This window comes from Lathamus discolor, chromosome 6, assembly GCF_037157495.1.
Source record: "Lathamus discolor isolate bLatDis1 chromosome 6, bLatDis1.hap1, whole genome shotgun sequence".
In the NCBI taxonomy this organism is placed as follows: domain Eukaryota; kingdom Metazoa; phylum Chordata; class Aves; order Psittaciformes; family Psittacidae; genus Lathamus; species Lathamus discolor.
In genome coordinates this window covers 44,807,618-44,825,028 of record NC_088889.1, presented here as the reverse complement: position 1 = coordinate 44,825,028, position 17,411 = coordinate 44,807,618, and the positions used below count along the sequence as shown (strand labels likewise).

The following is a 17,411-nucleotide window of genomic DNA, read 5'->3' as shown; positions in this document are numbered from 1 at the left end:
GCATCACTTAGACATTTCCTGCATAAAATATTCTCAATTACTGCCACAGAGACATGTACACTCAAATGACTATGAACAAAATCCAGATTGAGAAGTTTTTATTTGATTAAAAAACCCCAACAAAACAACAAAACCCTTGTATTGTGGATGATTTTAGCTTCTCCACCATTTCTGCTACATTTTCCTTCAACTTTTGTTTTGAATTATTAACTCAGGATTGTTTTAAGCTTTTGTTTCTAAATATTGTACAGCACAGACTATCAAAGATCATGTTTTTATTGTAATACTGTATGCATTAATCCAAAGATTTTTAAAGTAAGATTTTCAAAGTATGATTCTCCTAAGATAACCTGATAAAAAAAGCTTTGTTTTGGCTCACAGCACATCTTCATCTGTGGAACTGCTGTTCTGCACATGTGAAGATGAAAGAGCAACACACACTATTCAGATCTTATTCAAGATTCATATCGGCTCATATATCAAGAGGCATGTTTCACTTTTGAACTCCTTACCAAGCAGCACTCTATGCTTTATGCTAAAGCAGTAAACTTTTTGCCCCCTATCCTAGAAGTGGCAGCTGCTGCTTAAGGCTGGGTTTCTAAGTTGGCATAGTTATCATCACTCTGTGTGGGAGAAGGTCTTAGTGTTAGATGGAAGAGTCCAGGAGCAGGCTTGTGCCATACTCAGGCCACTAAACTGAACCACGCTAATCTAAATGGACCATGAAGTATAGGATTATCCCAGTAAATATTAAAGTAATTTGTTTTGTGACATGTTAAAGACAACATAAAACAGAGGTTTGTATAGAACTGCAAGATACCAATCCAGGATTTCCTAGTGTTAATGCAGTAGCCTGGCATTTTTTTTGGCGTTAAGCATGATAAAGCCTAATGCATGTGTTAAGCAGCAAAACCATCAAAACTGCATGCTAAAATAGTTAAGGACATTCAGAAAGCTTTTACCTTTTTGAAAAACATTTTATCTGCTGTGGATGTGTTACACAGCCATCAAATCAAATGCTTTGGATGTTGAATTTCTGGCAGAGATGGAAGTTCAGCACAATTATCCATATGCAGAAGCATCAGGCATAGTACTGTAATACCTTCCACCAAGCACAGAAAACGTCCATACATTCCTGAGACAGAATAATTCCTCAAAATCCTCCTAAATCACATTTCCAGATATAAAAAGATACATCTTCAGAAACAGACAGATAATCACTGCTTATCAAAGGGGATTAACAACAGTTTCGCTCTACTGCTGCACAAAGTATGAGTAATTGTGCGAAACAATAGTGGGACGATGGATCTGAAATAGGCTTCAGGAAACTGAAGGCAGGTAGCTTCAATTCAAGCAGAAATGCAGCAAGCCTCAGATCTGCACACAGAAGTTACAAACCAGAAATCTGCCAAGTGAGGAAATGTATCAAGGAAACCAAGAAGCTGTTTGTAAACAGTAATGGACGCAATTCTTTCTAGAGCTTCCTCCTCTTGAAATAAAGGAATGTTCGACTTTAAGCTACTGAGAGCCTTATCCCACCCAAGTCTTACCTTGTGTGCAGTTTCTGCAAACTGCTGAGCACTGTTTTTCAGCTCTTCTGTCTTTTCTTCTGCTCGACCTAGCCTTTCACCACGCTCATTCAAAGCCTGACTTGCCTTCTGTACTGCACTTGTCACACTGTCTGCTGCTGAATGGAGTATGCTGTTTCCTGCAATATTGAAAGAAACTATTAGATATGTGATTAGTATTCAACACAATTATTTTCATTTATAATGTTCCGGAGCTGATGTGTTACCTGCTAATTTACCATCCAGTTGCATTTTGGAAAATGGGGTATTGTTTTCTCATTCAACCCATACTATTAGCAATTTACAAATAAGTACCATATGGTAACATAATACTTGAGAGTAGACATAACTTAGCTACGTATTATTTTTTAAACCTTATGCTCAAACATTTCAGGAAGCTATTCTATTATGCCAATTAAACCGTTCACAACTGCACACAGCTTCTTCACAAGACTCTCACTTTAATACAGATTAACTTTCTTTGGAAGTTTCACTATTTCCCTAGAGAATAAATGATTGACAGCAGGGGACACGCCTGTATGAAAACACCATTTACAACTGTACTCCAAACACTATTACCACAGTTATTTTATGCTGCTTTGATCTATCTACCTTTGACCCTTCTCCACGTGGGGCACCTGCCATGTTTCATGTGACAACACAGTTTATTAAAACATTAGTATTTAAAGTCCCACCAAGGCTCAATATCTTCTAAGCCTTTAGCTCTATTAGCTTTACCATCCAAATCAACTTAGCAGTTTCTGAGTTTCTTCTCTGGCACACAGCGTAGAAGTTTCTTCAAGTTTTCAACAGAACTGTACTTCTACTCTACATTTATTCCTTTTAAATGCTCACCTTTGTAAGTATTCCTTTCTATATTGCTTATCAACAGAAGGGATTATCCTTTTTCTGAGCTGCTGCTGAGTATTTGTAATATGAACCACAGTACTATCTGAAACCTCTCCAGAGAAAGTTACAAGTTACCAGTATGAACTGATCAGTATGAAAATTATTTTTTCCTAGCCTTTAAACTTTGTCAGAAAAAGTACTAGTAAAAATTCAGCTTTTTGCACTACAGCAGTTTGCCCCTTGGTGTCTTCCACAAGCTTTCAAACTTAATGTACTTTACAGAGAATTTGTTATCTAGGAATTTGTTGTCTAAACATATACAAAGGCATCATGAGATGGCAGAAAGACAGTACAGAGAGAGTATTAATCACCAGGCAATGCTATCACTGCCAGTTTTCTAAACTGCCCCAAATACCATAATTGCACAGACCCTTTTTTCACAGTGCCAAAACCAAATACGTAATGGTTTTAAATGAATTATGCTGCTAAAGGTACAAAAACTAGTTCAACACATGAAGCTGACCCAAGCACTACAGCAAATCTGCTGTTATAACAAAGTCTGCTGTTCTTACGGACATAGGAAGACTAGTGAAAATGAACACAAACCCACTGCTTTCATTGTTAATTTGAAACATGCATCTACTTCAAAAATATTGCCAGGCTAGAAAACTAAAACCAAAACATTAACTTGAAGGGTTATTTTGCTATTATTCATGAGGAAAAGAATAAAAGCCCCATTCAGACTCATTTTACAGCTAATACTCCTTTCCTTAGAAACAGCAAACAAACAATGAAGAGCAAAACTGAAGGTTGCCCCAAGTAGCCTGTAGAACAACAGTACCAGCTGCCCATGCAGGAACTCTTGAGATGAAAAACTGTCTTAAAAATTCATTAAACTAAACCACGACTAGTATCAAACTACAGAGGTGGGGGAAGGACTCAAGAACCTACACACAATGACTCACATCTGATGAGTCAATATTAGAAATACCAAGCAAAGAGCACCCTGACCCCCTGTATACCAATACTGTTAGATTTTTTATATCAGTAATTAAGAGACAGAAATGAAACTTCATCTTTCAAGTGGTCTCTCTTCAGACACTGAGGAGTCTGATAATGAAACCAAACAACTTTAAACATTGTATACTTTCTTACTTCAAGATTTTTCAGTCAATTGCTATTTTGTTCATAATTTGCTTGTTTAAAGCCAAGTTCTTAGGAGATTATTTTGGCTTCTGTTCAGGTAGCTCTTCCAACAAACACATGCAACTGGGCAACACTGCACCTGAAATAGTTTCCATTTTTTTGAGATGTGATCTAAAACTAACTTCTTGCATAAATCGCTGCTAGTTTTCTAGTATGAGAGTTTTAAAGGCTCTCAACAATGGATTAACTGCTGTTTATAAGATCACATTGCTTCCGCTTAAACTCAAGAGAAGTTGGGTGCACAGAGAGACTGATAAAAGCAAACATCGTTTGAAGACTTACAAATGTGCTGGGTGGCAAAAGTTAACATATTTTTGAACTTTTTTCAATTTCAACAGGAAATTACAGAATGGTAATATTCTGTATTTTCTGTACTCCTGAAAATATCAGGATTTATAGCCAAAGACTGGTATCTATTTTTTCACTTTCTTTTCAGTAGAGAAGAATGAACTTGGAAGTTTCGCACAACAACAGTAATTTTTTTTCTCTCTAGCTAATACAATATTATGTTCTCTCCAGGTAAGATCTGCTATATTTTTCTGTGGGCAGTGACTTACAGAAGCTGCTATTGTGACGCTGCTTTGGAGAAACTTTTGGATAATCTTTTCCAATGGCACATTAGTAAAACAAGAGGAGAAAAGTCCACTCTGATCTGTGAGCAACACAGAAACCCTTGTATCATGTATTGAATTTCATCAGTGTATTTCTAGGGTATCTGTAGGTGGTTGCTGGTATGACTATGCCTTGTCCTTGTATTAGTATCACTACAAGAATAGCAACACTTACCCTGGAAGTTTTGGAGAAGCATTCCTATGAACAAACCACCTTCAACCTGTAAAATTTTTAAGCTGTTCTTCAGGAGGTAACTACTGTGATTCAGGATTTCCAGAGAAGTTTGTCCCATGAGTGAACAACAAAAACACCTGAACTGTACCCACTTAGGTGTAAACTTATGCCAGCATCTCTTTCCTAGAGTCTGGAAAGACTGTTTTCCAGCTCTGTTTAGTTTTTACCGAAGGCATGACAACTGCTGTTTAACCACTTCCACTCCCTCCTCAGCCCCTCCCCTAAAGAGTCTGAGGGATTTCAGGACTTCTCATCTACTACGTGAGAGATACAAGTTCCTGAATTGAAGACTCAACGGCTTTTCGCATAGATCTTCTCAGAAAAAGGATTTTATAACACTTGCAAGATGAGATAAACACCAACACAACATGGGTATGGGTCAGCTGATGTTCTGAGCCATTTTTAGTAGGAAAGAACTCACAGTGTTCCCAAGATGTTCAAGAGTCTGCAATCTCAAATTTTGCATGTCTACAGTCTTCACTGTGAGCAGAAAGAGTCACATGCCTGTGTTGCTGCTTTTTCTAAGGTATATGGAGATCCATTTTTGGAGCACATGTATCTTTCTACAGCTCTGTAGAACAGATCCCAGCAGTCTGAAACTAAACTAATCAAGTTTAATACAGTGACTTTCTTCAGTTTAATTTTGCTATCTATAAAAGCAAAGAAATATACTGCTAATTTATTTTCAGTTACTTAAAGAAGTGCCTTAAAAAGGTCACTTTATATTTTTTTTCTTCTATAATACTTTTATTGTCTGAATTTGTCTACCCAGCAGAGAAGACGACACAGATTTCCAAATCAATCAATAGCTACAACTGTATTACAATAGTAATACAATTTGCTAAGAAAATAAAACATTTTATTTTGAATTTGCTGTAGCGAAATACAAACCCAAAGAATTAAACTCCCCTCTCCCCTTAGAAAAATCAATTAGTGACCTGTATGTTATACATAATATTACTAGGGCCCAAAGAGGAAGAAATAGCAGAAGGGCAGCTGCCCTTGGGTGCGTGCTTTAGACCAGTGACGCTAGCACTGTTACTTGCTTAGGGACACAAAACCTGAAAGAATAACACTTTGCAGGAAGCACCACAGCTCCTCTCACACTCATTTTTACAATTTTGGCTCTTAAAATCACCAGCTACACCAGAGGGTCTTGCAGCCCATGAAAACAAGTGACATGTCTTCCGGCCTTTTATCATGCACAAAAGTACATCCTTAACCCAACATACCCAGTACCTGAAAGATACAGACATACTATCATCAATCAGTATGGGAAGTGGTACTTTTGTTGATGAAACTAACTGGTGTTTAGAGACTACTTAGTTTGCGTAACTTGTTTTATCACACATTCATTAAAGGTTCATTGCATTCTCCATTAGCCATATCAAACACAGGGATTTATTTATACATTAGTGATAAGAGTCTACATTGACTAATTTGTAAATGCAAGCACTCACTTTTTAATTCTATACGCATTAAAACAGCATTTAGCAACTACCTCCTGAGAAGGAAGTAAACACAATTAGTTATGATAACTAAGAAGTTCCACCTATCACAAATTTTTTTAAACAAAAATGTGTCAATTGAACTGCATAAAACTGGACCTGTGTCACTGAACAAATGTTAACAGCATAATGACAATCAGTTCATTAACAAGACCACTTCTATCACATCGTAATTATTCTAAATGTCTAAGCATACTATTCATGTTCAGACATACACTGGTGCCACTAAAAGGTCAACAGAAGTTTGGAAGCACTTACTGTAAATACAAAGAATGCTTTTTATTTTCCTTCGCCATTTTGTGTTTTGTTAACTGCCTGTGCACTCTTTACATACGAGCCAAAAGCACTGAACAATTAAAATATTAACAGAAAAATAAAGGGATCTAGGGAGAAGAGAAAGGTGCTGAACAATTGAAAAGAAGATATCCTTGTGAAAGAAGGAAGCATCACAGAGATGGCTTTGTAAGCGGCAATGTGGTCTGGAGAGGAGGCTATATAGAACAGCACTATTTTTCCTCCCAGATTATTTCAAAAACTTACTGAATAAACAATTTAAATTGACAAAAGCCAAATATGGGGAAAACAAACAAACAAACAAACAAAAACCAAACCCAAAAAATGCCACACTAGGAGGGGAAGAGATCAATATAAATTCTGGATTTCCTCACAAAGAGTAGTGAAAGAAACCTTAAGACTGTGTTTCTAATTATAGCTAGGAATTAAGATTACTTTCTAGTTTCTCTTATCACTCCTCAAAAATGGATGTGACAAAGACAGAATATAGCTTCAAAAGGGAATCCTGAAAATAAATTACCTTTTTAATTTTCATCTAAAATTAATGAAGATCCTTTTGACAGACCAGCTTTAAATTCTTTCCTTAGTGATAGTATTTTTCTAACCCTTCATAACAATTATTATTATACTCCATATACATATATAAAAACTGATTAAATTATAAAATTACACAGAAAAAAACCACCAGTTTTCTAATATTTTGATCTTTCAAACTTCTTACTGGCAAGTTACCTAAGCATGGAAAAAGTGCTCAAGATAACTGTGGTTGTTTAAGACAAAAAAATTAACTTCATTATACTTCTGAAGTTTATTCAGAAACGGATGTATTACCTTTAAAAAATCACAGAAATGTTTGACCTGAAATTACTGTTCATTTCGTAGGTCTCTCTCAGCATTTCATCCTGTCATCCAGGCTGTTAAACAGCACGGTCCTTGGTGCTGACTTAAAATGAATGCCAATAATAACTGGCTACCATTCTCTTGACTATTCCCCTTGGTGTCCACCCACTCAGTCTCTAATTCCCCAGCTTTGCTATGATGATGTTAGAGGAGAGTGTTGAATATCCTGCTGAAGTCAAGAGAAAGGACATCTGTTGCTCTCTCTTCATCCACCAAGCCAGTCACTTCATTATCACAGAAGAGAAGCTGGTCAGGAACAGTTTGCTTTTAACGTATCTCTGGTGCCAGTGTTCCTTACTCTCTGCTAGAAAGGTTTTTCACAAGGATTTGCTCAGTAGCCGTAAGAAGATGAAAAATATATTTCAAGTTAACTAGAAATTGAAGTTTTCAACACAGAATTATTACCTGGTTCAAATAATTGTAAATATCAAAGCTTCTCTATGGATGCAAACAGAATTCAAACTCATGAAAACCTCATTTAATCTCCAATCCTACACATAATATGGCAATTCTTACTTGTCATTAATTTTCAAATCTCAGGCTTGATAAAAATTACTACAGACCTTTGCATGTCTGAAAGTGGTTTGGGGTTTCATAGTCTTTCTGTTGTTGTTTGTTTTCTTCTTTCTTACCCACCTCCATCCTATTTTTCATAAAAGGTTTTGAAAACCAACCACCCATAATTACTGCACAGCAAAGTTCCACAGTATTTCCTTGATACTAAACTCATTCATTGCTACTTTAAAAACTTCCAATAGACTGAAGAAAAAAAACAAAACATTATGGCAGCTGGTATCAGTGAAAAAAAAATTTTTTTTTTAACTTAATGTCCTTTTCTGTCTTTTTATTGGTGAAGGGTTGCTATTTTAGCATTCTGTTTCTGCTAAGCTCTCTCTGTCAGGGAGAGTCTGCTATGCTAAACCTGAAGGTACTCAAGGAGCAGGAAAATGAGGGAAAAATCCTCTAGTGTGGGCTGATGTGTGGGAATCTGTACTTGTTCCAGCTAAATAACTCCACCGGCAGTGCTGATGAACAGCTTGCAAGTAATCAGGCTCTGTGGTCTGCAGCACATGCACACCCCTGAAGCAGGCTTCCCTAAACCTCCCTGAATCTACTAGGGTACAAGCAGCCCCACTGCAAAACTTCTCTCCATGTTCAAGGATGAGATCTGGGATTTGCCCCACCGGAAAACACAGCAGAAATCGGATGATTCCTACAACATTATTTTGGACTTGCAAAACCTAGAACTAGTCACAGGAAGTCTCAAGCCTGAGTTACAGTTACTAGTGCTTGCCAACAGTAACACTTCATATGCCCACATTATTTCAATTTACTTTCAGTTTAATCAATCTAGCTACAGGCAGAAATTTACTGAAGTCAGCAGTTTAATCTTCTTCAGACAACCTTCCCTTTAGGACACGTATTACTCCCTCTCTCCAAAAGCACTAGAAATTGGTAATTCTGTTTGGCAAATAAGAAGTCATCACTGCCACCAAAGACAAAACAGATTTTGGTCTGATCTGGTTTGAATATTCATTAGGTTTCAAGAAAATTCTTGAAGATGTTGTTTAACAAAAACTGATGGACATTTAAGAAAATCACAGTAATCAGCATATTCAAAAAGGCTAAGAATGAGTTAAATGTATAGGGATAGTTATCTAGCATCTTTTCAAAATCTCCAACTGTCTGTGGCCTTTTTTTTTGTTTGTTTGTTTGATACCTTTCAGACATTTCTACCAGCAGGTAAAAATCCTGTATTTCCTACATCATTAGCACAAGCTGAAATATCCATCCAAATTCTACTCAAAAGCAGATATTTTTTCTCACAAGAAATATTTAAAAAGAGGAAATATTTCATATAGGATAAAAAGGCAGTGACTACTATAAAGAGTTGCATTTGGTAAGAAAAAAAATCTATTTTAAATGAAAGCCTGCGGTGGGTTGACCCTGGTTGGCAGGTATGCCCTCATGCAGCTGCTCGCTTACTCCCACCCCATGGGATGAGGCAAGAAAATCAGAAGGGCATAAACAAGAAAACTCAAAGGTTGAGATAAAAACAGTCTAATAAGTGAAGGGCAAGGGGAGGTAATGGGAACAGAGATGAGGACAACTAACAACAAAACAATGGATGGAATGATGTAAAATGATGGAAACAATGGAAAAGCAGTCACTCACCACCAGCTGCCCAAAGCCCAGCCAGTTCCTGAGCAGACCACAGTCCGTGAGTAATGGCTACCTTGGGGAAAGGTAGCTGCCCCCTAGTTCTTACTGCTGAGCATGCTGTTACATGGCATGTAGTACCTTCTTGGTCAATTTGGGTCAGCTTCCCTGGTTGTGTCCCCTCCCAGTCTATTTGCTGGAGGCAGGCAGAATAAAAAACTGAGGACTTGACACTGCATAAGCACTGCTCCCTAAAACTCGTTGAGTATTATCAACATAGCTCTGGTTATGAAAAATACAGCACTATACTGGCCGCTATGGAGAAAATGAGCTCCATCCCAACCAAAACCTAATTAAACCAAAGCTTAATTCATGTATTCCCTGTCAAGGCAGTCCAGAGGGCTTCCACATCTCCAGATGAATTTTTTTTTTGCTTTGTTTCAGATGCCATTCACTGAAATATTTACACTTCTTTTAGCATAAGCCCACACTAGAGTATTTCTTATCCCTCAATTTCCTGCTGCTTCAGTACCTTCAGGTTTAGCACAGCAAACTCTCAAATCACCCACCTGACTTGGAAGTGCAAATCTGTTGACACACTGTCACAGAATGGTAGAATAGTTAAGGCTGGAAGAGACCTTAAGATCATCTAGTTCTAGCCCCCATGGGCAGGGACACCTCACACTAAACCATGCCACCCAAGGCTCTGTCCAACTTGGCCTTGAACACTGCCAGGGATGGAGCACTCACAAATTCCTCGGGCAACCCGTTCCTGTGCCTCACCACCCTCACAGTAAAGAACTTCCCTGTATCTAACCTGAACTTCCCCTCTTTAAGTTTGAACCCATTACCCCTTGTCCTATCACTAACGCCCCTAATGAAGGGTCCGTATCTTCCATGCCTCCATTCTAGCAGGTTAATGCATTATGTTTCTCAATAAGATTTAACACTGCTTAACCAGAAGCAGAATCAACAGCATTGACACAGTGACTGTAAGCAGTACCTTTGTTTAGAAAAATCCTGTTTTATCTTCAGGGCATGTTGGCCTAACCTACCATTAGCCCGAGGCTTTCCGTCACTACTGTAACTTCACAGCTGATCATAAAGGTTAACAGGACAATAGTGTTCTTCCCCTCCTTCTATATCACATTCACCTCCCTGCCAAGTGATTGCTACACATCCTTCCACATGTATTGGTGTGCTGAGGGCCTCATTCAGGAGCTATTTTAAATAAAAGAGGAAACTGCTGCTAAGAAGTACCCAACAGGTAAAAGCTTTCTGACCCCTCAAATAGCCACACGAGAGCCTTATTAAACAGCTCAAGTCAGTAAGCAGATTACAGGAACAGTATTTCTGTGACTACAATCCTGTAAGATAATTCCCTCTTATAATGCTCCTGTTACAATTCCTGTATCACATGACTGGAATGTTCTCCAGATAATTTCAGTATTTAAATTACCATCCAGAAAGGATGACTAAGTGATGTGAAAGACAAAACATACATAGCAAGTAGTAACTTTACTGGATTTATTAATTATAATTTTGGAATACTTGAACCTGAACTTAAATCTGAACATCAATTTCTCTATTTATCTTTCAATCATAATGTACTTCCCAACCTAGAATCATAGAATCATAGAATAGTTAGGGTTGGGAAGGACATTAAGATCATCTAGTTCCAACCCCCCTGTCATGGGCAGGGACACCTCACACTAAACCATCCCACCCAAGGCTTCATCCAACCTGGCCTTGAACACCGCCAGGGATGGAGCACTCACAACCTCCCTGGGCAACCCATTCCAGTGCCTCACCACCCTCACAGGAAAGAATTTCCTCCTTATATCCAATCTAAACTTCCCCTGTTTAAGTTTTAACCCGTTACCCCTTGTCCTGTCACTACAGTCCCTGACGAAGAGACCCTCCCCAGCATCCCTATAGGCCCCCTTCAGGTACTGGAAGGCTGCTATGAGGTCCCCATGCAGCCTTCTCTTCCCCAGGCTGAACAGCCCCAACTTCCTCAGCCTGTCTTCATACGGGAGGTGCTCCAGTCCCCTGATCATCCTCGTGGCCCTCCTCTGGACTTGTTCCAACAGTTCCATGTCCTTTTCATGTTGAGGACACCAGAACTGCACACAATACTCCAGGGTGAGGTCTCACAAGGGCAGAGTAGAGGGGCAGGATCACCTCCTTTGACCTGCTGGTCACGCTCCTTTTGATGCAGCCCAGGATACAGTTGGCTTTCTGGGCTGCAAGCGCACACTGGTGGCTCATGTTCATTTTCTCATTGACCAGCACCCCCAAGTCCTTCTCCGCAGGGCCGCTCTGAATCTCTTCTTTGCCCAACCTGTAGCTGTGCCTGGGATTGCTCCGACCCAGGTGTACAAACTTGCGCATGGCATGGTTGAACTTCATAAGGTTGGCATCAGCCCACCTCACAAGCGTGTCAAGGTCCCTCTGGATGGCATCCCTTCCCTCCAGTGTATCAAAAGGACCACACAGCTTGGTGTTATCAGCAAACTTGCTGAGGGCGCACTCAATCCCACTGTCCATGTCAGCAATGAAGATGTTAAACAAGACCGGTCCCAACACCGATCCCTGAGGGACACCACTCGTTACCAGTCTCCAGCCGGACATTGAGCCATTGACCACAACTCTTTGTGTGCGGCCATCCAGCCAGTTCTTTATCCACCAAGTGGTCCATCCACCAAATTGATATCTCTCTAATTTAGAGAGAAGGATGTTGCGTGGGACAGCATCAAACGCTTTGCACAAGTCCAGGTAGATGACATCAACTGCTTTACCCTTGTCCATCAGTTCTGTAGCTCCATCATAGAAGGACACCAAATTGGTCAGGCAGGATTTCCCCTTAGTGAAGCCATGCTGGCTGTCACCAAGCACCTTGTTGTTTTTCATGTGCCTTAGCATGCCTTCCAGGAGAATATGCTCTAAGGTTTTACCAGGCACAGAGGTGAGACTGACTGGTCTGTAATTCCCCGGGTCTTCCATTTTGCCCTTCTTCAAAATGGGGGTTATATTTCCCTTTTTCCAGTCATTGGGAACTTCACCTGACTGCCATGATTTTTCAAATATGATGGCCAGTGGCTTAGCAGCTTCATTCGCCAGCTCCTTCAGGACCCGCAGACGGATTTCATCAGGTCCCATGGACTTGTGCACATTCAGATTCTTAAGATTATCTTGAACCAGATCCTCTCCTACAGTGGGCCCAAAGTCTTCATTCTCGCAGTCCCTGCATCTGCCTTCTAAGACTTGGGTGGTACAGTCAGAGCCTTTGCCAGTGAAAACCGAGGCAAAGAAGTCATTCAGAACCTCAGCCTTCTCCAAATCCTGTGTAGCCAGTTCTCCTGAGAGCTTCCTCAGGGGGCCTATTTTGTCCCTAGTCTGTTTTTTGTTTGCTACGTACGTGTAGAATCCCTTCCTGTTATCCTTAACATCCCTGGCCAAGTTTAATTCTAACTGGGCCTTAGCCTTCCTAACCTTGTCCATAGCCTCCCAGACAACATCCCTGTACTCTACCCAGGCCGCCTGTCCTTTCTTCCGCTTTTTATAAGCCTCTTTTTTCCTTTGAATTTTCCTCAGCAGCTCCTTATCCATCCAAGGAGGTCTCCTGGCCCTCCTGCTGCACTTCCTTCTAGTTGGGATGCAGCACTCCTGAGCTTGTAGCAGGTGATCCTTGGATATCAAAGAACAGTCTTGGGCCCCCCTGCCCTCCAGGGCTATATCCCATGGAACCTTACTAAGCAGGCTCCTGAAGGGGCCAAAGTCTCCTCTTTTGAAGTCCAGGGCAGTGAGCTTGCTGCACGCTCTTCTCACTGTCCTGGGGATCTCAAATTTGACCATCTCGTGATCGCTGCATCCAAGACTGCCCTGGAGCATCACATTTCCAACCAGGCCTTCCTTGTTGGTGAGGACGAGGTTAAGCATGGCACCTCCCCTTGTTGGTTCCTCTGTTACTTGCAGAAGGAAGTTGTCTTCCACACAATCGAGGATCCTCCTGGATTGCTTGTGCCGTGCATTGCCATCCCTCCAGCAGGTATTGGGGTGGTTGAAGTCCCCCATGAGAACAAGGGCCTGTCAGCGTGAGGCTGTTCCTATCTTTCTGTAGAGTACTTCATCCACAGAGTCCTCTTGATCAGGTGGTGTGTAACAGATCCCCACAGTAATGTCTCCCATCGCTGTTCTCTCTTTAACCCTGAGCCACAAACTCTCTATTAACTGCTTACCTGTCCCCAGACAGAGTTCCATACTCTCCAGCCTATCCTTAACATAAATAGCAACTCCCCCTCCCCGCCTGCCAGGCCTGTCTTTTCTAAAGCGCCTGTAACCTTCCATTCCAACACTGCAGTTGTCTGCAGTTGTCTGCAGTTACTAAGCAGGCTCCTGAAGAGGCCAAAGTCTGCTCTTTTGAAGTCCAGGGCAGTGAGCTTGCTACACGCTCTTCTCACTGTCCTGGGGATCTCACATTCAACCACCTCGTGATCGTTGCATCCAAGGCGGCCCTGGAGTACCACATTCTCAACAAGCCCTTCCCTGTTGGTGAGGACAAGGTCAAGCATGGCACCTCTCCTTGTCAGATCCTCTATTACTTGCAGAAGGAAGTTGTCTTCCACACAATCGAGGAACCTCCTGGATTGCTTGTGCCGTGCAATGCCATCGTTCCAACAGAAGTCAGGGTGGTTGAAGTCCCCCATGAGAACTTAAATTTGAACCTTAAAATCTAGAAGTCTCCTAGCTCAGCCTGGACAGAAGGACTTTCATGGACTTCTGCCTTCTTTGAAAGTGAACAAAACACTTATGTAGGTCTTTGTACCTAAATCTGGAAAGTTTATAACCTTCAAAAGAAGCATTAATTATCAAAGTCTGGTGACTGCTGTGATGTAAGTGGAATATATTCTGCACTTAAGGCGTGCTTGGTAAAAGCTAAACTAAGAACTGCTGAACTTTCAAGTCATGGATCAATCTTTCACCTTTGTAAAAATCTGAAAATCCTGAAAAATCAGGAAAATAACAGAGGTTTCAGAGTAACAAGTAAACTCAAATTAAGACTCATTACACTAGTTTCCCCTATGGGGTAGGCAATTCCTTCCAACACAAATGAATCTTTTAATACCCATTAATGCAAATACAGGCCAAGAACAGCTGTGAACAGAAAAATGTGAGGAAATACTGTGTAGCATTTTGAAGCAGAAACACTTGTAGACTAAAAATCCATCTGATCTGTTATTTTGTCCAAAGCATACAAGACAAATAACATAAAAAAACCCCAGTGTATTATAAGCATTCTTTAAACCTCTATAAATTTTTAAAATATGACTCCATATTTTTAATTCTTCCTGATTTGCAACATTTGAAAAGAAGCCTATAACATGAATTCTAGTAATTTAGAATATTTTACACTGTAACACCATGTTCTAATATAATCCTATTTTGTCACTTCATTGTTTTTGATTTTGTTATTTACAACTGCATACAAATTCTTTTTATGTATCTGTAATCATGTACTTTTCAGTCCAAAAACAGAGCCAAGTTTAACATATCTCAGTTCTCATATGAGGAAAGAGCATATTTTATTCCTGCTACTAGTCAAGTAATATCTATACCCCGGGAGTTAAACAAATGCTTCTAAGTTACTTCTAAGAATAACAAAAAAAAAAAAAAACCCACCTTATAAACCTTAACATTATACCCTTTATTAAAAGGTCCTAGTGATTATCAAGAATGCAGTAGGTGAAATCATAATCCTAATTGTTTAGCTGCAAAACCCTCATCAGCAAACAACAAAACAAGTAAGCTTTATTGACAACTGAGATCAGTTTCTTCCTCTCCTCTCACTGGCCATGTCAGCTCTAGATTTGCTAGGTACACTACACTTCTGCACCATTATCAGCAGGAAACATGCAGAGCAATCACAGTATCCAGGTGCTCACTAAATAACTTAGAGACGAAATTCATAGTGAATGGAGTTGCAATGGTTCCTGAAAGGAGATAAGGGGAGTCTGAAAGATACTACTGACTTAATTCAGCATGAGTGGAAGGGCATGCTACTGAAACCCTTCCAGGTCAGAATGGCAATGACTTTCCTAACTGCGAACTTAAGTCAACACTTGAGAGAAGTCAACCTCCATACTTTCCTGGCCAAAACCAAAACCAGCTTTAAAAAGCATCATTTCAGCACTAGCCCTTTAGAAGGGAAAGGAGGCGAGGAGGAAACAGAAGACAGAACATTGTTTATATAGGGATAAGAACTGAGGGAGGATATGCAGTGGTAAGCAGAAACAGCAATGAACTAAGATACTCATTTTATACTTTTGTCAAATATAAATAAAAGCAAAGAGGGAAAAATAATTTGATGTTGTATTTTGTGAATAGTCTGGTAATGGAGAGAGAATGATAAATATTACATAGATCCATCAACGATGTATTATTTTAATGAAGAAAAATTTCTAACAGAATGAAGAAATTAGACAAATGTCTTCACAGATTTTTTTTTTGTAGCCCAATAGTAGCACAGGATATACTATGATTAGCTAGTATATTTGGTCTTTCAGTAACTTGGATCAGCTTCTAACCTTCAATAATGGGAAAATTAAGTCATTTCAGGGATTGTCAATTCAGATTCGATTCTACCCATGTAAATCAAAATAGTGGTGGTCTATACCAAGCCTCTTCTCTCAGGATGTTCTACAGCTGCACAGTCGTAATGCAATGCATTAAAGTCTACAGTGAGTGAAGGTGATGTAGATCCAATCTGTTTTGCATTTTATGAGTTTAAATACTGTGAAGAGAAAGAAGTATAGAAAAATCAATAAATTATATACTTAGAAAATTACTATCATACCACAATGGGCATTCTGAAACAATCATTCTGTAAGTAATTCTGAGGAGCAAACACCCCAATACTTTGGTCTAAGTCATCAGGACTATAAAAAAATGTTCTATTTCTTAATGTTTTATATTAAACAATAATGCTAATCCATGAAAACAAATTGTAAAATTATTATGTCATTGCAACTAAATTTTATGCATTATTTTTCAAATGGCTTGAGTAGCTTCAAGTGATTTTCTTATTTATTTGCTACCTAGACTGATCATCTGTAACTCTGTACTTTAAATTTACCTCTTCCAGGTTAGAAATCTAAACAGTGTTGAAGCCTGGGTTAGGAGGAAGTTTTCATGTATGTATATATATGTTAATTTGTAGACCAGATGAAAGATGCTAGACACTCTGAAACTAGCTTTTTCTTCTAAGCCAAAGAAGAACAGGGAGTGACATTCTATTCAATTGTGGACACTGGATATATATAATTAAGCTAGCATGGAACAGCTGTTAAAATCAGGGGTGGAAAGCAGAATTAGAATGGGCATTTTATCCAACAGCAGTGGCAGCAGACTTCCTTGTTTAAACAGTTATGTACACAAAATTGAAATAGAGCAGAGAGATGAACACACGGAGAGAGCACTGTTCAGCAATAAAATAATTAATATTTCTCTGTTGCACATTCAATTTTGTTGGACCCAAAATTAACTATGTATTAACACATAAAGAAGCAAATTTAATTCTATTCCTTTATTCCTCTAACCAGCCTCCTGAATCTGCAAGTTCTACTCCCAGTGACCTGGAAAGGGTTATGTTTTATTACCATATTGAACAAAGGGGTCACCTCCCAACATCTCAACTGCTGAATAACTTTATCCTCCTTCCCCTCAATTCCCACAAGGTCTGGAGGCAGAGAACGTAGTTTAACTGGTGTCACCTGCCTCGTCTTCACACAGATTTACCATGGACTTTTCAACATTTAAATACTATTTTCCAATTCAGTTTTTGGAGGCACTGAACCTGGGAAGGTCAGCCATATTCGAAGGTAGTTTGAAGTGTGAGAATATAAGTCAGAGAAAAAACAACCCTGACTTTTTTTCCATTGTAGTGGCATATTCAGAGTTCTATGTTTTCAAATGCCAGGACTACAGTAAGGAAAACACAATAATAACAAATCTACAGTATATATACTGTAGATATTATGAATTAAAATGCAGGTATCAAATTAACATTGCATCAGAACAA

General features: G+C 39.3%; 1 protein-coding gene across 3 annotated transcripts in view; it reads right to left on the bottom strand.

Annotated features, from left to right (window-relative positions):
* Positions 1-17,411, bottom strand: part of STXBP6 (syntaxin binding protein 6) — a 110,198-nt gene that overhangs the window by 5,039 nt on the left and 87,748 nt on the right. For all 3 annotated transcript variants that reach the window (XM_065686531.1, XM_065686530.1, XM_065686532.1), the window contains one exon: positions 1,551-1,708. In XM_065686531.1, the coding sequence (XP_065542603.1) occupies positions 1,551-1,708 (158 nt within the window). The remainder of the gene's footprint in view (positions 1-1,550; positions 1,709-17,411) is intronic.